Source organism: Danio aesculapii, chromosome 6 (genome assembly GCF_903798145.1).
Source record: "Danio aesculapii chromosome 6, fDanAes4.1, whole genome shotgun sequence".
Lineage (NCBI taxonomy): Eukaryota > Metazoa > Chordata > Actinopteri > Cypriniformes > Danionidae > Danio > Danio aesculapii.
In genome coordinates this window covers 61,754,430-61,775,996 of record NC_079440.1, presented here as the reverse complement: position 1 = coordinate 61,775,996, position 21,567 = coordinate 61,754,430, and the positions used below count along the sequence as shown (strand labels likewise).

The following is a 21,567-nucleotide window of genomic DNA, read 5'->3' as shown; positions in this document are numbered from 1 at the left end:
AATATCAACATCAGCTCTAGTGCTGTGGGTTTTAAAGTTCGCCTACTTGAACTTCACCAGTGTGTATGTTCTTTTGTAAATAATGATAATATACTATTGAGTGTGTGACAGAAGAGTGTGCAAGCTTTTAGACAATCTACTTTCTCAATAATGGACCGTTCTTTTGCTTCATTATGTGCCCTGTCAATCATCTCGACACGTCATCCACATTTCTTTCATACAATATCACTTGGAGGTCGGGGACAGAACCTCTGGACTGGGCAACTGGGGTGGTGGTTCCCATTTTTAAGAAGGGGGACCGGAGGGTGTGCTCCAGTTATAGGGGGATCACACTCCTCAGCCTCCCGGGGAAAGTCTATGCCAGGGTATTGGAAAGGAGGATCCGGCTGATGGTTGAACCTAGGATCCAGGAGGAACAATGTGGTTTTTGTCCAGGGTGTGGTACACTGGACCAGCTCTATACCCTCACCAGGGTGCTCGAGGGTTCATGGGAGTATGCCCAACCAGTCTACATGTGTTTTGTAGACTTGGAGAAGACCATGTCCCTTGTGGCATTCTGTGGAGGGTGCTCTGGGAGTATGGGGTCAGAGGCGCTCTGTTAAGGGCTGTCTCATCCCTGTATGAACAGAGTAGGGGTTTGGTTTACATTGCCTTGTCATTGACATAAGTCAGACTTGTTCCAGTGCATGTTGGGCTCCGGCAGGGCTGCCCTTTGTCACCAATTCTGATCATCATTTTTATGGATGAAATTTCAAGGCGCAGCCTTGGGCTGGAGGGGGTCCGGTTCGAGGACCACAGGATTTCATCTCTGTTATTTACAGATGATGTTGTTCTGTTGGCTTCATCGCAGCGTTCAGCATGCACTGGGGCGGTTTGCTGCCGAGTGTGACGCAGCTGGGATAAGAAGTCCGAGGCCATGGTGCTCCACCGGAAAAAGGTGGTTAGCCATCTCCAGGTTGGAGGAAAGTCCTTATCCCAGGTGGAGGAGTTCAAGTATTTTGGGTTTTGTTCACGAGTGAGGGAAGGATGGAGCGTGAGATTGACAGGCGGATTGGTGCAGCGGCAGCTGTAATGCGGTTGATGTACCCGTCCGTTGTGGTAAAGACGGAGCTGAGCCAAAAGGCAAAGCTCTCGATAAACTGGTCAATCTACGTTCCTACTCTCACCTATGGTCATGAGCTTTGGGTCATGACTGAAAGGACAAGATCTCGGATACAAGCAGCCGAAATGAGTTTCCTTCGAAGGGTTGTAGGGCGCACTCTTATGGATAGGGTGAGGAGCTCTGACACCCGGGAGGAGCTCGGAGTAGAGCCGCTGCTCCTCCACATCGAGAGAAGTCAGCTGAGGTGGCTCGGGCATCTATTTCGCATGCCTCCTGGACGCCTACCTATGGAGGAGTTCCAGGCATGTCCCACCGGGAGGAGGCATCGGGAAAGACCCAGGACATGCTGGACGGACTATGTCTCTCGGCTGGCCTGGGAACGCCTCGGGATCCCCCCGGATGAGCTGGAGGAAGTGTCTGGGGAGAGGGAGGTCTGGGGTTCTCTCCTAAGACTGCTGCCCCCGTGACCCGGCCCCGGAAAAGCGGATGAAAATGAATGAATGAATGAATGAATGAATGAATGAATGAATGGTGAAAATGTGTTTAATTAGTATTAAGTCATGAAGTACGATTAGATCATGATTTATAATAATAATAAATAAATCAAAATCAGGATGCATTGTGAAGTGATGATAAAAAAGTGTCTTTACCATCATTAAAAATGGCTTTAATGATCCCAAAACTCATTTTATCTATGAAAAATATATAATTAATCTTCTGTCTTCTAACAATCAGCATGAGCTGAGAATGTATAATAACTGTCATTAAAACAGTGTCACCAAATAATCATTTTCATTATGCAAAACATCATTTCTCTTTTATCATTGTTATTTTTGACATCTGAGATGATGCATCAATAATAATTATAATAATAATAAAGTATTGCTTTGAGAAGTTATGATGGAAAAGGTGTTTTAACTGATAATAATACATCTGAATGCATATATAATAAAATGAAGTATTAATATTAAATCTGAATGCATATATAATAAAATGAAGTATTAATAATAAATCTGAATGCATATATAATAAAATAAAGTATTAATAATAAATCTGAATGCATATATAATAAAATAAAGTATTAATAATAAATCTGAATGCATATATAATAAAATAAAGTATTAATAATAAATCTGAATGCATATATAATAAAATAAAGTATAATAATAAATCTAAATACAAATATAATAAAATAAAGTATTAATAATAAATCTGAATGCATATATAATAAAATAAAGTATTAATAATAAATCTGAATGCATATATAATAAAATAAAGTATTAATAATAAATCTGAATGCATATATAATAAAATAAAGTATTAATAATAAATCTAAATGCATATATAATAAATAAAGTATTAATAATAAATCTGAATGCATATATAATAAAATAAAGTATTAATAATAAATCTGAATGCATATATAATAAAATAAAGTATTAATAATAAATCTGAATGCATATATAATAAAATAAAGTATTAATAATAAATCTGAATGCATATATAATAATAAAATAAGTATTAATAATAAATCTGAATGCATATATAATAAAATAAAGTATTAATAATAAATCTGAATGCATATATAATAAAATAAAGTATTAATAATAAATCTGAATGCATATATAATAAAATAAAGTATTAATAATAAATCTGAATGCATATATAATAAAATAAAGTATTAATAATAAATCTGAATGCATATATAATAAAATAAAGTATTAATAATAAATCTGAATGCATATATAATAAAATAAAGCATTAATAATAAATCTGAATGCATATATAATAAAATAAAGTATTAATAATAAATCTGAATGCATATATAATAAAATAAAGTATTAATAATAAATCTGAATGCATATATAATAAAATAAAGTATTAATAATAAATCTGAATGCATATATAATAAAATAAAGTATTAATAATAAATCTGAATGCATATATAATAATAAAATAAAGTATTAATAATAAATCTGAATGCATATATAATAATAAAATAAAGTATTAATAATAAATCTGAATGCATATATAATAATAAAATAAAGTATTAATAATAAATCTGAATGCATATATAATAATAAAATAAAGTATTAATAATAAATCTGAATGCATATATAATAATAAAATAAAGTATTAATAATAAATCTGAATGCACTGCGCATTTGATGGTAACTGTCATTAAAAACAATATCAATAAATCACTTTCTTTATGCAAAATATAACTGATACTTTGCGATTATTAATTATTAATTCTGACATCAGAGCTGAAATCTGAGCAGGTCATGTGACTGTGAAATGCACGCTGTAAAAAATAAATCATAAAAGGGTGCATTACAAAAATGGACAACTGTGGTTACCAGAAGTTTACTGTTAAAAATAAATACAAATAAAGTAATGCAATTTATCAACATTAGATGGAGCGTAACACTGTAATGTACATCACTGATGAGAATCAAAACAAGAGCCATAGGAATGACAACAGAAATACCATCAAAAGTGAAGGGTCCTGAAGAGAATTGCCTATTTATTGTAGATAGTGAAGAACATTACTGTTCAGCAGATATTTACTGTAGCAGTTTATACAGTGCACACATTCATAAAGTATCTGAATGCATTGAGAATTGATGGTAACTATCATTAAAATAAGATCACAATATATTTATTTTCTTTATGCAAAATATAATTGATATTTTGTCATCATTGTTTTTGACATCTGAAATGATGCATCAATATAATAATAAAGTATTGCATTGAGAAGTTATGACGGAGAAGGTCTTTAAAAGTTGTTTTAATGATGCTAAAATAATTTTCTTTATGCAAAATATAATTTCTGTTTTGTCATTATTATTTTGGATATCTGAATAGAAATATGGCCAGATCATGTGTTCAGGAGATCCATGCATTCTTAAAAATATTTGAATGCATTGATATGCATTGAATGCATTGATGATGGTAACTGTCATTAATATAAGATCACTATACATTTATTTTCATTATGGCGAATATCATTTCGATTTTGGCATAATTATTGTATGACCTCTGAGATGAAATACCCATGCATCAATATTATTACCAATATACAAATATTGCATTGAGAAGTTCTGATGGTTTTACCTGTTATTAAAAGTTGTTTTAATGATCCTAAAATAATTTTCTATTCATATTTTGGATATCTGAATAGAAATATGACTAGATCATGTGTTCAGGAGATCCGTGCATTCTTAAAGAGATAAATACATCTGAATGCATTGAGAATTTGATGTCATTAAAATAGCCTCATTTAAAACTCAACGATCTTTTTCAAAGTATCATTTCTCTTCAATCATTATTATTTTTGATCACTGATCAATATGTGTTTGTGAAAATCTTCAAATAAATAATCTGCATGAGCTGAGAATGTATGGTAACTGTTGTTAAAAACATAACGCAAAAATATCATTTCTATTTTGTCATTATTATTTTTGACATCTGAAATGATGCGTCAATAATAATAATAATAATAATAATAATAATAATAACAACAATAAAAAAGTATTGCATTGAGAAGTTATGATGGAAAAGGTGTTTTAACTGATAATAATAAATCGAAATGCAAGTATAATTAAATAAAATAATTATTATAATAAATCTGAATGCATTGAGCATTTGATGGTAACTCTCATTAAAAACAAAATCAGCAAATAATCCTTTTCAAAATATAATTTATCAGCTGAAATATGAGCAGGTTTAAATGCGCACATTATTAAAAACAATCTGAATGATTTGATGGTGAACTATCATTAAAATAATCTCACCAAATGATCGCAAAATATAATTTCACTTTTATCATTAACAGAGAACATCGGGAAATCTGTGCATTCTTAAAAATATTTCTGATGCATTTCGGGTAAACAATATCACATAAATATCACTCATTTTCTTTATGCAAACTATCATTTGAATTGAATCATTATTATATTGAATATCAGAGTTGGAACTGATCATTCTTACATTTTTTGGATGCATTTAAGCTCATTTAAAAATAAAATAATATCACTTAAAGTGGCAGTTCAGCCAAATAATGAACATTTTTGAGTACAACAGAACAAAGAAACTGAAAGAGAACTGTCCCTTTAAAACTCACTTTCCTTGTGCAAAATAGAGTATCATTTCTCTGTTATCATTATGATCATCAATATCAGAGCTGAAATGTTTCATCAGATCTATGCATTCTTAAACAAACAGTGGGATGCATTTATGCTTATTTATAAAGAAAACAACATCACTTAAAGACACAGTTCACCCAAAAAATCAACATTTAACTCACTCTTGTTTCAAACCTTTATGAGTTTCTTTCTTCTGTTAAACACAAGAGAAGATATTATGATCAATGCTAAAAACCATTGACTTCCATAGTATTTGTTATTCTTGTTATGGAAGTCAATGGTTACTGGTCTTCAGCATTCTTCAAAATATCTTCTTTTGTGTTCAACATGAGAAAGAAACTCTTAAAGGTTTAAAACAAGTAAATGATGACAGAATGTTCATTTCTGAGTGAATTACCTCTTTAAATCTCACTTTCTTTATGTAAAAATATCATTTAATTTTGATGATAATTATATTGAATATTAGAGTTGGAATTTGTCATGAGATCCAGGCATTCTTACATTTGTTTTGGATGCATTTAAGCTAAAAAACAAACAAAAAAAACCCCTATTACTTAAAGGCCCAGTTCACCCAAAAAATGCTAATTCAGATATTTTGAAGAATGCTAAAAACTGGTAACCATTGACTTGCATAGTATTTGTTTTTTGTTTTAAAACATTTACGAGTTTCTTTCTTCTGATAAACAAGAAAGAAGATATTATGATCAATGCTAAAAACCATTGACTTTTTGTTCTTCCTATAATGGAAGTCAATGGTTACAGGTCTTCAGCATTCTTCAAAATATCTTCTTTTGTGTCCAACATGAGAAAGACACTCTTAAAGGTTAAAAACAAGTAAATGATGACAGAATGTTCATTTCTAAGTGAATTACCTCTTTAAATCTCACTTTCTTTATGTAAAAATAGATGTTCTCTTTTACTATTATTATATTCAATATCAGAGCTGAAATGTTTCATGAGATCTATGCATTCTTTAAAAAAACTATTCAGATATATTTATGCTCATTTAAAAAGAAAACAACATCACTTAAAGACACAGTTCACCCAAAACATTATTATTTACTCACTATTTACTCGTTTTAAACCTTTAAGAGTTTCTTTCTCATGTTGGACACAAATGAAGATATTTTGAAGAATGTTAAAAACCAGTAACCATTGACTTCTATAGTATTTGTACTTCCTATTATGGAAGTCAATGGTTACTGGTCTTCAGCATTCTTCAAAATATCTTCTTTTGTGTCCAACATGAGAAAGAAACTCTTAAAGGTTTAAAACATGTAAATGATGACAGAATGTTCATTTCTGAGTGAACTGCCCCTTTAAATCTCACTTTCTTTATGCAAAATATCATTTAATTTTGATGATTATTATATTGAATATCAGAGTTGGAATTTATCATGAGATCCAGGCATTCTTACATTTGTTTTGGATGCATTTAAGTTAAAAAACAAACAAAAAAAACTATTACTTCTACACTATCTTCTGAACAAAAAAGAAGATATTATGATCAATGCTAAAAACCATTGACTTTCATAGTTTTTGTTCTTCCTATTATGGAAGTCAATGGTTACAGGCCTTCAGCATTCTTCAAAATATCTTCTTTTGTTCTTTTTCTAAGTGAATTACCTCTTTAAATCTCACTTTCTTTATGTAAAAATAGATGTTCTCTTTTACTATTATTACATTCAATATCAGAGCTGAAATGTTTCATGAGATCTATGCATTCTTTAAAAAACTATTCAGATATATTTATGCTCATTTAAAAAGAAAACCACATCACTTAAAGACACAGTTCACTATTTACACTATAAAGACACTATTTACTCATTTCAAACCTTTATGAGTTTCTTTCTTCTGTTAAACACAAATGAAGATATTTTGAAGAATGCTGAAGACCTGTAACCATTGACTTCCATAGTATTTGTTTTTTGTTTTAAAACCTTTGAGTTTCTTCTGTTAAACACAAAAGAAGATATTATGATTAATGCTAAAAACCATTGATTTTCATAAAAAAAACATTGTTTTTATGGAAGTCAATGGTTACTGGTCTTCAGCATTCTTCAAAATATCTTCTTTTGTATCCAACATGAGAAAGAATCTCTTAAAGGTTTAAAACAAGTAAATGATGACAGAATGTTCATTTCTGAGTGAACTGCCTCTTTAAATCTCACTTTCTTTATGTAAAAATAGATGTTCTCTCCTGATTAGTCTTGTTTGTGTTTGCATCAGTGTTCGTTTATCCTGAAGATGTGCTGGTATTGGCTGAGCAGCGTCTCGATGGCCTGGTTCTGGTACACCATATTAAAGGCCATGTTTCCGCTCTCGTTCTCCGGCCTCATGAGCGTCGGTCCGAACACGATGCCAATGTTCTGTGTGCTCATACGGTTACAGTCAGAGCGCTCCATCACCCTGAACACACACACACACACACGCACACACACACACACACAGATTAAAACACTGCACCACATCATTTTCTCCTGAATTAAAATCAGTTTTCTGTGCATTAGTTTCTTTCTTTATTAACCCTTGTGTGCTGTTGGGTCGTTTTCATCCACTCTGGGCTGATTTTAAGGCTTAATTTGACAGCTTTCTGTGTGTTTCAGCAAAAGGAAGGAATTTTGGTCTTACTTTAGTGTTTACTACAGTAAACTGTGGTGTATTGTAGTATAATATACTCTATAGCTGAAGAAAACACATTCGATTACTGTCAGAGCGCTCCATCCCCCTGAACACACACACACACACACACACACACACACGAATTAAAACACCACACAAGTGTCTCCTCAATTAAAATCAGGTGTATTTTGCATTAATTTCTCAATATCAGTTGTGTGGTTAAACCTTCCTAATAACCTTTACTATACAGTGTTTATGTTTTATAGTATTAAATCTCCAGTATTACTGTAGTATTAACTATAGTAAACTGATCAACTCTAATAAATACTGTGGTATACTTTAGTGTTTACTACAGTAAACTGTGGTGTATTGTAGTATAATATACTCTATAGCTGAAGAAAACTCATTCGACTAGTGTCAGAGCACTCCATTACCCTGAACACACACACACACACACACACACACACACACACACACACACACACACACACACACACACACACACACACAGATTAAAACACTGCACCACATCATTTTCTCCTGAATTAAAATCAGTTTTCTGTGCATTAGTTTCTTTCTTTATTAACCCTTGTGTGCTGTTGGGTCGTTTTCATCGCTTAATTTGACCACAGCTTTCTCTGTGTTTCAGCTAATGGGAGTAATTTGAGTTTTACTTTAGTTTTTGATCATTTAGAGCTCTTTGATGAACTCTTCATGTCCTCTCAGTGGATTTTCAGCACTGTATACAGTATTATGGATAGTGTTGCTCTTTGACTAACTGTATTTGTTTATTATTTAATTTAAAGCATCTGCTCAATGTGTAAATGTAAAGCTGCTCTATGACATAAAACACTTTAATATTTAGTGCAATGTATACACACACACACACACACACACATGCATATTTAATATTTCAGTTTTAATTCGGTGCTGGAGATGTTTAGCTGATTTTGTCGGGGTTATTGTCACCAATAATCCATTCATTCATTTTCTTTTCAGCTTAGTCCCTTTATTTATTAGGGGTTGCCACAGCGGAATGAACCGCCAACTATTCCAGCACATGTTTTACACAGCGGATGCCCTTTCAGATGCAACCCAGAACTGGGAAACACCCATACAAACTCATTCTCTCACACACACACACACTACGGCCAATTTAGATAATCAATTCCCCTATAGCACATGTGTTTGGACTGTTGGGGAAACCGGAGCACATGGAGGAAACCCACACCAACACGGGGAGAACATGCAAACTCCACACTGAAATGCCAACTGAGCCAGCCGGGACTCGAACCAGCGACCTTCTTGCTGTAAAGCGATCGTGCTATCCACTGCGTCTCCGTGACGCATAATAACAATAATATTTTTTAACATTTTAAAATGTCAAGTCTGAAAAATGTCTAATATCTTGTTCTTTATGCTTATTGAGCACATCAGGAATAACTGGAAATGTCACATTTAATAATGATATAAAATGCAGGAACGCTAAAATAACATAAAACGCCAATGTCTTAAAACTGTAGAAAATTCTGAATTTATTTATTTATTTATTATTATTATTAATTTATTATTGTTTTATAATTATATTACACTTATTGACAGGTTTATCCAGTCTTATAATAAATGACTGTGCATGGACTGTTTGATTGTGTTTCTCCTCAGTGTCTGTAATGCAGACACGCAGCGCCCTCTAGTGTCTCTATCACAGCATTTACTGCAAAGGGGGAAAGGTAAAAAACCCACATATATATATAAACACACATATATATAATACACACACACACACATACATATATACAGTATACATATACACATATATATATACATATATACACATATATACATATATATACACATGTATATATAATTTCAGTTTAAATTCAATGCTGTAGGTGTTTAGCTGGTTTTGTTAAGGTTAATATACCAATAATATTTTTTTCAAGTTGCAAAAATATCTAATATCTTGTTCTTTATGCTTATTCAGTAAATCAGGAATAACTGGAAATGTCAAATTTAATAATGAATGAAATATAAACGGCAGGAACATTAAAAGAATATAAAACGCCAAGTCTTAAAACTGTAGAAAATCCTGATTATTGAATTATTATTATTATTATTATTATTATTATTTTACTACAATTATTTTATGACATGTTTATCCAGGTTCATAATAAACGAACTGTTTGTTTGTGTTTCTCCTCAGTGTCAGTAATGCAGACACGCAGCGCCCTCTAGTGTCTCTATCACAGGGGGGAAAGGTAAAAAACCCTGCAAAGGTAAAAACCCTGAAACTCTTCAGGTTGTCTTCCATCACATTGGAAATTAAAAATCAGAAGATATTCACAATCATAAAATGCTTTCTATGAAGTAAAATGAACAATATCCAGTTTCAGAAAGAGCCGTGTTTGCCTGATGTGAGCAGGAGATTGAGTTCCATTCACTCGAATCAGCTGAGATCAATGAGCGATTCTCATTAGTGGAGCGCGAGTGGGCGGAGACTAGCCGAATCATCTCATTCATACAGGTGAATCATTTTAAGGTGATGAATGAACAAGAGAGCAGCGTTAAGGGTGAGTGTGAGTCTGAAGAGTAAATACTGTTGGGTGAACACAGGCTCAGCTGCTTTCTTTCATTGTCTTCGGGAATGTTCTCTGATATTTGGAATGATGTTTGTGAAAATCTGACCATAATACATAAACAGAAGGTTACAGCCTCCCCATTAGTGTGCTTACCAGGTGTTCCCCCAACACCCCCCCCCCCCTTTCTGGAACATTCAGATGCCTTTAAACCTCTACTGATGCTTGGGGGAGGGGCTTGTTTAAAGCATGCAAGAGCAGTTATGTGTGCAGATGATACAACATTATATTTACCAGCGGCATCGGTTGAAAAACGATCAGCTGATTTAGATGAGGAGTTACTATTGGGGGTAAAGTGGGTCCAGAATAATAAGATGGTTTAAAATCTGACAAAAAATAAAAGTATTGCGCTTAGATCTAACTTTCAATTGAAATGTAAACCACAGTTAAATGAGTCTGTAATGAGTGTGGCTACTGAACAGGTAGAGGAAATTAGACTTCTTGGAGATCTTCTTGATAGTAGGTTAAAGTGGTCAAAACAGATTGATAAAATGGTAATCGTTATGGGAAGAGGTTTATCAATGATTAAGAGATGTCAGAGTACTGTATCTCTCAAATTGTGCAGGCAATTGTTATTTATCTAGATTACTGTACAGTGGTATGGTCGAGTGCATCAAGTGACTTAGATAAATTACAGTGAGTCCAGAATAGAGCTGCACGACTCCTTTTACACTGCAATAGAGGAGTTAATATTATGAAAATGCAGAAAACTCTGGTTGGATATTGGTGAAGGATCGGGGAATTGTTTCTCTGCTGTGTTTCATAAGAAATATTTCTGTGTCAATGTTCCAAGTGTATTGTACTGTCAACTTTTGTGTAGTGATGCTAGCCATCATTTTAACGCCAGGCATGCATCAAAGGGAAATGTTTTGCTTCCCTAAAAGCTAATGCAAAGGAACGGACTGTAATGTATAGAGGAATGAAAACATGGAATGAATTGCCATCAGACATTACAGGCTTTGTAACAAGTAAAATATTTAATAGCACAATATTAAGTGTATTGTTGATCTGGATGTTATGTATGAATTTTGTATTTTAATGTTATTATTGATCTTGTTATGTATTAATGTCATTTTGTGTAATGTTCAATGGACCCCAGGAAGAATAGCCACTACCTTGGTTAGTGGCTAATGGGGATCCTGATAAATAAATTAATAAATAAAACCCCCTCTTGTCTTGTCAAGGACTGGATATTCCTGATTAAAGAAACCATAATCATGGAAAAGATCAGACATATATTCAAAGGAAAATCCAAGTCATTCCAAAACCTTTGACCTATCTTGGCATTGATTATAAATCTACTGTTTATCCTAAAATGTGTACACTGCGATATTTGGAATTAGACCACACTGCTGTTTTTTTATTATTATTATTATTATTATTACTATTATCTTATTATTTCTTTCTTTTTTCCCCTTAAAAACACTGTATGCTGTTTATGTTCTGCTCATTGCTGTTTATACTAAACATTCTGAATAATTCAATAAAATAAATAAATAAAACATTTAAAAAAAACAACTGCTCTGCAAATGATTCAGTGTTTTCAAGCTGAAATGCACAGAGGACAGACACTGAAATATTTATTAATCAAAATAATCTGCATCAGGGCAGTTTACATATGATTAAAAATCTAAATCATAAATCTGCCAAAAATGACCAGTTTCAAACGTGCTTAAAATGTGGGATTTTAGGACATTTTGAGGCTGTCATTCATTTACATACTCTAATAAAATATAGGTCGACGCAGTAGGTAGTGCTGTCGCCTCACAGCAAGAAGGTCGCTGGTTTGAGCCTCGGCTGGGTCAGTTGGCGTTTCTGTGTGGAGTTTGCATGTTCACCCCGCGTATGCGTGGGTTTCCTCCGGGTGCTCGTGTCCCGCATGTCCAAACACATGCGGTACAGGTGAATTGTGTAGGCTAAATTGTCTGTAGTGTATGAGTGTGTATGGATGTTTCCCAGAGATGGCTTGCAGCTGGAAGGGCATATGCTGGATAAGTTGGCGGTTCATTCCGCTGTGGCGACCCCAGATTAATAAAGGGACTAAGCCGAAAATGAATGAATGAATAATAAAATATATTTCTCCTCAGAATATATAAGAAAATATAGAAATTAATAAATGTAAAGATAGCTTGATTCAGTTATATTAGTCTTTCTAAAAGTAAATGTGTTATTGTAGTCTTCTAATCCAGCTTTTACATTATTTTTAGTCATTTTTAAATAGTTTCAGTATGTATTCTTTATTTTAGGTTTCACTTATTTTATTAAATCATTTTAAATATTTATCTGTACATTGTTTAACTATTATTTAATTTAACATTCATTCATTTTTTGTTTGGCTTTGTCCCTTTTATTAATCGGGTAGCCACAGCAGAATGAACCACCAACTACTCCAGCATATGTTTTACGCAGTGGATGCCCTTCCATCTGCAACCCAACATTGGGAAACACCCATACACTCAACATTCATTCACACTCATACACTATGCCCAATTTAGTTAATCATTTCCCCTATAGCGCATGTGTTTGGACTGTGGGGGAAACCGGAGCACCCGGAGGAAACACACACCAACACGAGGAGAACATGCAGCTGGGGCTTGAACCAGAGACCTTCTTGCTGTGAGGTGATCGTGCTACCCACTGCGCCACCATGACGTAACATTTTATTTGTATTTATATATGGTTTTATTGATGGTAAAAATAAGTTTCTCCTGTAGCTTCTGTTGTGTAGATATATATGTATGTGATAATGATGCTGGTGTGTGTACCGTCGCAGGTGTCGTATCATGTGTTGGAGTGTGTGCTGGTTTGCTGGGGGAAGGCTGAGCACCAGCATCTTCAGTCGCTCCACTCTCTCCAGATGATCTGCTATTTCTGCAGGACGAACACACAGTGAGGGTTTATCATGAGGATGAGTGGATTACAGTGTGTGTGTGGGTTTGTTTGTGCATGTGTGTGGTTGTGTGAACAATATGTCTATATGCATCTGTGCATATGAGTATTTATATGTGTGTGTATAGAATATGTATGTGTGTTATTTTGTGTGTATAGGCATGTGTACATATGTGTATGATTTGTGTGTATGTGTGTGTTTATCTGTGCGCACTGTATAGTGCATTTGGAAAGTGTTAATAGCGCTTCACTTTTTCCACATGTTTTTATATGACAGTCTTATTGCAAAATGGATTAAATTAATTTATTTCCTGAACATTCTACACACAATCCCCCATAATGACAATGTGGAAAGAGTTTTTGAAATTGTTGCAAATTTATTAAAAATAAAAAGGCTGTAAAGTCACATGTACATCAGTATTGACAGCCTTTGCTCAATACTCTGTTGATGCAGCGATTACAGCCTCAAGTCTTTTTGAATAAGATGCCACAAGCTTGACACACTTGTCTTTGGGAATTTTTGCCCAGTCCTCTTTGCAGTACCTCTCAAGCTCTATCAGGTTGGATGGGAAGCGATGGTGTACAGCCATTTTCAGATCTCTCCAGAGATGTTCAATAGGATTTCGCTCTGGGCTCTGGCTGGGCCACTCAAGGACATTCACTGAGTTGTTGTGAACCCACTCCATTGATATTTTGGCGGTGTGCTTTGGGTCATTGTCCTGCTGGAAGATGAACCGTCACCCCAGTCTGAGGTCAAGAGCACTCTGAAGCAGGTCTTCATTCAGGATGTCTCTGTACATCGCTGCATTCATCTTTCCCTCTATCCTGACTAGTCTTCCAGTTCCTGCTGCTGAAAAACATCCCCACAGCATGATGCTGCCACCACCATGCTTCACTGTAGGGATAGTATTAGCCTGGTGATGAGTGCTGCCTGCTTTTCTCCAAACGCCTGGCATTCAGTCCAAAGAGTTCAATTTGAGTCTCATCAGACCAGATAGTTCAGTTTCTTATGGTCTGAAAGTCCTTCAGATGCCATTTGGCAAATTCCAGGTGGGGAGTGGCTTCCGTCCGGCCAGCTCTAGGAAGTTCAAACATCTTCCACTTACAGATGATGGAGGCCGCTGTGCTGATTGGAACTTTCAGAGCAGCAGAGATGTTTCTGTAACCTTCCCCAGGCTTGTGCCTCCAGACAATCCTGTCTCGGAGGTCTACAGACAATTCCTTTGTCTTCATGCTTGGTTTGTGCTTTGACATGCACTGTCAACCCTGGGACATTTTTTTTCAGCTTTTTTATTTTTAATACATTTTTGCAACACTTTCAAAAGTTCTTTTTTTCACATTGTCATTATGGGGGATTGTGTGTAGAATGTTGAGGAAATAAATGAATTCAATCCATTTTGGAATAAGGCTGTAACAAACAAATGTGAAAAAAGTGAAGCCCTGTGAATACTCTCCGATTGCACTATGTATGTGTGTATGCATTTGTATGTTTGTGTGTATGAGTATATGCACATATGTGAATGCACATTTGTGTGTGTGTGTGTGTGTGTGTGTGTGTGTGTGTGTGTGTGTGTGTGTGTGTGTGCGCGCGCACTGTATGCATGTGTATATGTTTGTGTGTGCTTGTTTATATGCGTATGTGTATTTGTGTTTGTATAGTACGTGTTTGTGCGTGTGTGTGTGTGTGTGTGTGTGTGTGTATGCATGTATGTGTATATATGCGTGTGTGTAATACTATGTATATATCTGTTTGTGTGTGTGTTACTCAGCCTGACACTCACTGATGCTGTCTACAAAGTCGTGGAATGCGCTGAAGGGCACGAGGGGTTCGGGCAGCTCTCTAAAGAACAACTTCAGTGCTCCGGTGATCACATGAATATCCTCCCACTGTGGGTCGTCCAGATCCAGACGCTCTGGAAGAAACACACAGAGTCTACGTTATTCACAGAACATCTGCTGACGCTCAGCAGGAGAAGGTGAGCACACACATCAGCAGATCACTCAAATCAGCAGCTCATGAAATCAGCAGAGTGTTCACATAAGCAGATGAAGATAAGCAGATGGATCTTTAAATCAGCAGATCATCAAATCAGCAGATCATTCAAATCAGCAAATGAATAATTAAATCAGCAGATTATGAAATCAGCACCTCATGAAGTCAGCAAATAGATCATGAAGTCAGCAGATCATGAAATCAGCAGATCATAAGGTCAGCAGATTGTTCACATGAGCAGATGAAGATGAGCAGATGGATCTTTCAATCAGCAGATCATCAAATCAACAGATCATTCAAATCAGCAAATAAATCATTAAATCAGCAGAACATCAAAATCAGCACATATATATAATTAAATCAGCAGATTGTTCACATAAGCAGATGAAGATCAGCAGATAGATCTTTAAATCAGCAGATCATTTAAATCAGCAAATAAATCAGCAGATCATGAAGTCAGCAGATTGTGAAGTCAGCAAATAGATCATGAAATCAGCAGATCATGAAATCAGCAGATCATGAAATCAGCAGATCATGAAATCAGCAGATCATGAAGTCAGCAGATCACGAAGTCAGCAAATAGATCATGAAATCAGCAGATCACGAAGTCAGCAAATAAATCTAGAAATCAGCAGATCATGAAGTCAGCAGATCATGAAATCAGATCATGAAGTCAGCAAATAAATCATGACGTCAGCAGATCATGAAGTCAGCAAATAGATCATGAAATCAGCAGATAATGAAGTCAGCAGATCATGAAATCAGCAAATAGACTATGAAATCAGCAGATCATGCAGTCAGCAAATAAATCATGAAGTCAGCAAATAGATCATGAAATCAGCAGATCATGAAATCAGCAGATCATAAAGTCAGCAGATCATAAAATCAGCAGATCATGAAGTCAGCAAATAGATCATCAAATTAGGAGATCATGAAGTCAGCAAATAAATCATGAAGTCAGCAGATAGATCATAAAATCAGCAAATAGATCCTGAAATCAGCAGATTATAAAATCAGCTGCTCGTGAAGTCAGCAAATAGCTCCTGAAATCAGCAGATCATGAAGTCAGCAAATAGATCATCAAATTAGGAGATCATGAAGTCAGCAAATAAATCATGAAGTCAGCAGATAGATCATAAAATCAGCAGATCATGAAGTCAGCAGAACATAAAATCAGCAGATCATGAAGTCAGCAAATAGCTCCTGAAATCAGCGGATCATGAAGTCAGCAAATAGCTCCTGAAATCAGCAGATCATGAAGTCAGCAAATAGATCATCAAATTAGGAGATCATGAAGTCAGCAAATAAATCATGAAGTCAGCAGATAGATCATAAAATCAGCAGATTATGAAATCAGTAAATAGATCATAAAGTCAGCAGATCATCAAATCAGTACTAAATGTTGATGGTCATTTCTTCATATCACAGAGTTGTGCTGAAGCTGGAGAAGTTGTTATGAGGTTCTTTCCAGGGTTTGAAGTAAAGACACTTTCAGGGCTGAAGCAAGATCAGAGCGTCAGTGAGAGATCAGAGCAGCAGCAGATCTGAGATCAGTGTGAAGGAGCCGGTTCCTCAGCACTGGACACACACACACACACACACCTTGAACCAAAGCCTCAGGGAACAGATAACGTCCGTCTGTGGTCACCGCTCGCTCTGAAACAACCACAGCAGTTACACACACACACATAACATATACAGAACGCTCTCACTTATTCATACATAGATATACACACAACATACACAAAACTCACTCCCTCACACACCCCTGACCATCTGATGACATCATACTAATGCTCCCGACCAGCTAACACACACACAATCCAGAATAGCTGATGACATCATACAGGCACTTGCACACACAAACACACACACACAACCCACAAACATACTCACTCAAATCAACCTCTGATGATATCATACAGACACACAAACTCTTGACCGGGTGAGGATTTCACATACACACCATATACAGGCACACACACACACACACACACACATGACATCATACAAACACACATAAAAGGCTTGTTTGAGATGGCCAGAATCTGCGCAGAACCGATCACCGGTGATCACCGCACGATGCATGCCGGTTAGAAATGTGTCCGAGTTGCGTTCTCCTCGCTCTGATGTCACGCTGACGTGCGCTAAAAAACTCTTGCGACGGCGAGGCGGGTACCTCGGATTGAGCAGGCGGCAGCAGTTGCTTATTGGATGAGACCCTTTATTCTCCATCTTGTTTTTACCATGGTTTATACCTGGCTTTGTTGTATACTTTTTTGTTGATAATAAAAAAGTCATAAAGAGCATAACATATGGTTATTTATTTAGATTTACACACAAACAAAAAACAAAACACACCTTTGTAAAAACATAACGTGACCTATCGAATATAGCTAAATGTTACTAATAAATCATTAGGATGTGCGTGTGCTGTATTTTATTTCTCTCTCTTAGTTTAAAGTCCTGTTTGCTGTCATTTTCACTTCTTTTGTATTGTAATTTTTACGCAACGTTACTACAGGAAAGTCAATCCACATACATGTATGCTTACACACACACACACACACACACACAAAGGTAATCAGACTGCTTTGTCATTAAGCCTCATCTGTGTGTGGTTTCATATGAGAAGTGAAATGGGTATAGTAAACAAAACACACACACACACAGTACGTATGTGAAGTCAAAAGTTATGTTTAATAGACCAAGAACATTTTCACATTATTTTCTACACTCTAATAGTTTTTGCTCTGGAGAAGGTCTTAGGCTGTTTATTTTAGTCTGGCTGGAGTAAAAGCAGGTTATAGGCCTAATAAACAGTCTGCAGAACAAACCACTTGTCTAATGGCTTAATAAAATATATAATACTGTCATCATGACAAAGACTAGACAAATTAGTACATATAAATTAGTTTATAAAACTGTTAATAAACTAAATCTGCTAAACAACACTTTCACAGATTTGATGCAATACCATGTTTTCTTTAAACTTCACAAGAGGGCTAAGAGTTTTCATTGTATTTGCTTTTATACCTTCTATAATGCCCTCTATAGAAAGTCTGAAATGACTGTAGAAATTGATCACTTCTTCAATAAAATGCCAAATACTTGGGACATTCCTAGCAAAACAAATAAACAAACAAACATTTATCATGACCTGTCACTCAAAATCACCTTGTTATAGCTACTTCATTTATAATGTAGCCAAATGAGATTTCTCGAAAGCTTTCTTGCAGTATAAGCTGTTTATTTGGACATTTACCACAGTGGATTATACAGATTTTTATTTTAAATACACCCTTTAAACTATTGAGCTGTTCATCTTCTGTGATTGTGTGCATCTTTTTGTAAAAATATTTCAGATATTGCATCCACTCCCACAATCAAAAATACTATAGTGATTTATAGGAATACTAGTGTTTTTGACCCATATGCCTATTATAAAAATAGCCTGTTTAAATTCTATAGTTACTCTAGTCTATACTAAAGTTACTAAAGTCTATAGTTACTCTAGTATACTCTAGTATAGTTACTTTCTTGACTAACCGCATCAGTTTGTTTATAATTTTTATTTTTTCATATTTATTTTGTGTTGTCACTGGTCACTTTATGTACACTGGAAGCTTCTGTAGCCAAAACACATTCCTTGTGTGTGTGAAGCACACTTGGCAATAAAACTGATTCTGAGTATTGCAAAAACTATAAACATAACCCAATTCTGAAAAAAACATGTTCAAAAACACTATCATATTATTTAGTCCTCCCATTCATTTAAAATAATGTTTCTGAACATTTCCACAGAGTTTTCTAAAAAATAATTATTCTGGAGTCATAATAAGTCCTATTTCTTATTGTTTATTTCTTGAATAAAAGCAGTTTTTAATTAAAAAAAGGTCAGTATTATTAGCCTCCTTAAGAAATATTCACTGTATATTTTTGATATACACAACAAATCAGTTACAAAATCATTTGACTAATTATTTCAACTGATTAAGTCTTTAAATGACACTTTAATCTGAATAAAAGACTATAAAACACTTAAAGGGACGGCCTGAATACAGCGGTCTTGCAGAATAACTAGTAAAATGTGATGCACTGACTGTCACCATGGGAAGATAAATGAGGAGATATTAGAAATGAGTTCAACTATAATGTTTAAAAATGTGCTGTAAGTAAATCATGTGCTGAAGACGGAAATCAAAACTGAACGAGTTGAATATGACTGACATGAGCGTGACTGAAACTACATTTGATCAATGTGTTGCATCTGTTCTTTGGTACTTTGCTGACTGTTTGTAAATTCAATACTGCATATCCTAACGTAAAACTCTGTACACTGGATTTCAGATTAATAATGGTCTCTGCATAGCCGAGCACTTCTTATATTAAAAGTGTTAAATCGCTATTACCTGTGTCTATTACCGGCGCCAACCCCTGACGAATGTGATAACTAGGCTAATGCGCGCAGCACAGTCACTGACAGAGAGAGCGAGTGCAAGTGTCACCCAGAGCGCGCAGAGAGAGGCCTCAGTCATATCTCCGCAGTTTGCCACAGATGGCTGATCTCGCTTCTCCGTGGCGTTTTGACACAAAAATACGTGTCCAAATTTAGGGAGACGAAGCTTGTTGACACGAGGACTGGTGAAAGAGTGCTCTTTTAATGGAATTTGATACCGCACGTTAAATGAAAAGAAAAAACCTCCGCATTCACAACGAAGGTGTCTGTGCTCCTTTTAAGGTTATCAGAAACCACTGTTTACATGGTAGTCTAGACTCTAAATCAGAGTATTGTCTAAATCATATTAAAATCAGAGCATAAGTGTCCTTATACGTACTCATTGAAAGTGCCAGCAGATGTCAGAAGCATTCCTCTGCCTTTGAGCCCTCAGATGTGTCATTAAGTTTGACGTGTTTCCCCCTTACACGCAACTTTGGTAAAGCATCTGCTTCACGTCGCTGTGTCAGAATCCTTGCTTGTAAAATACGCTTTAGAACGCTTAGTTTGAGCAAATTTGATGAACGCGATCATGTGTGTTGATCTGAAGAGAGTCGCTCTTGCTCACCGAATGCGCTGTACTGCGTGCGTCCGCACTGTCCGTATTCCTCAAAGATGTTTAGAAATAAATGTTTAGAGATGGTGTGACAACGCTTGCCTGTGTGTGCCTTTGATGCACCCCTTGATGCTTCTTACGTCCTTGTCGCAGCACCAGTTGCACCGAAATTAGGCACCGAAATTCATATGCTGATTTGATCCGGTACATACCGGTTAAAAAGGTACCGGTGCTATAAAGGCACCGGGTTTTGCTACCTAACTCTAAATATGAGATGATGTTGATGTGTTGTTGACTCTCTCACCGTGATTGACAGCAAAGCGCAGTTTCTGAATGACGGCCAGATTCCCACTGACTCTGTAAATCCCGTCAGTCTCCAGCCCTGAACACACACACACACACACACACATCATTCATTATGTCAATTCCAACAGCAGTGCATGTGTGTATGTCCACAAGCAGTTGTTCTGATTGAGTTTCTGAAACAAATCTAACAGTAGAAGTCTGCAAATTGACATGCTTCATTAATTTTCATGTCTCATTAACCATTTGTAGTTTAGTTTACCTGTTTATTTTTACCTCCTTATTTAGAATTTCTATAGTTTATAATTTTTATCACAAGACCCCATTCATTTACACACGGTGATTCACTCTCTAGCTACATGTATAGGGGAATTGATGAGCTAAATTGGCCGAAGTGCATGAGTGTGTGTGTGAATGAGTGTGTATGGGTGGTTCCCAGTATTGGGTTGCAGCTGGAAGGGCATCCGCTGCGTAAAACATATGCTGGAATAGTTGGTGGTTCATTGCGCTGTGGTGATCTAAACAAGGTTGAAGGAAAATAAATGAATGAATATTCAATGAACACACCTTTCCTCTCAACGGCTTCAGTGCATTTTCTGACGAACTGGGGAACGGTGCATTTCTCTCGTTCACACAGCAGCTCCAAACTGCAGCCGAACACCTGATCTACACACACACACACACACACACTTGATTATTTAATTTGGAATGACGAATACTGATTAAAACAACACAGCAACCAAATAATCTCTATTATGCTTTACAGTACAAACAATATGCAGATTAAAAACGACTTCATATGTCTTTTATACAGGACGTT

The 21,567-nt window shown here is 35.4% G+C and overlaps 1 protein-coding gene across 1 annotated transcript in view; it reads right to left on the bottom strand.

Annotated features, from left to right (window-relative positions):
- Positions 1 to 7,299: 7,299 nt before the first annotated feature.
- Positions 7,300 to 21,567, bottom strand: part of arhgap9 (Rho GTPase activating protein 9) — a 102,902-nt gene continuing 88,634 nt past the window's right edge. Inside the window, 6 exon segments of the mRNA XM_056460674.1 lie at positions 7,300 to 7,659; positions 13,274 to 13,379; positions 15,179 to 15,310; positions 16,993 to 17,046; positions 20,749 to 20,826; positions 21,315 to 21,413. Of these exon segments, the coding sequence (XP_056316649.1) occupies positions 7,476 to 7,659; positions 13,274 to 13,379; positions 15,179 to 15,310; positions 16,993 to 17,046; positions 20,749 to 20,826; positions 21,315 to 21,413 (653 nt within the window). The 3' untranslated portion in view covers positions 7,300 to 7,475.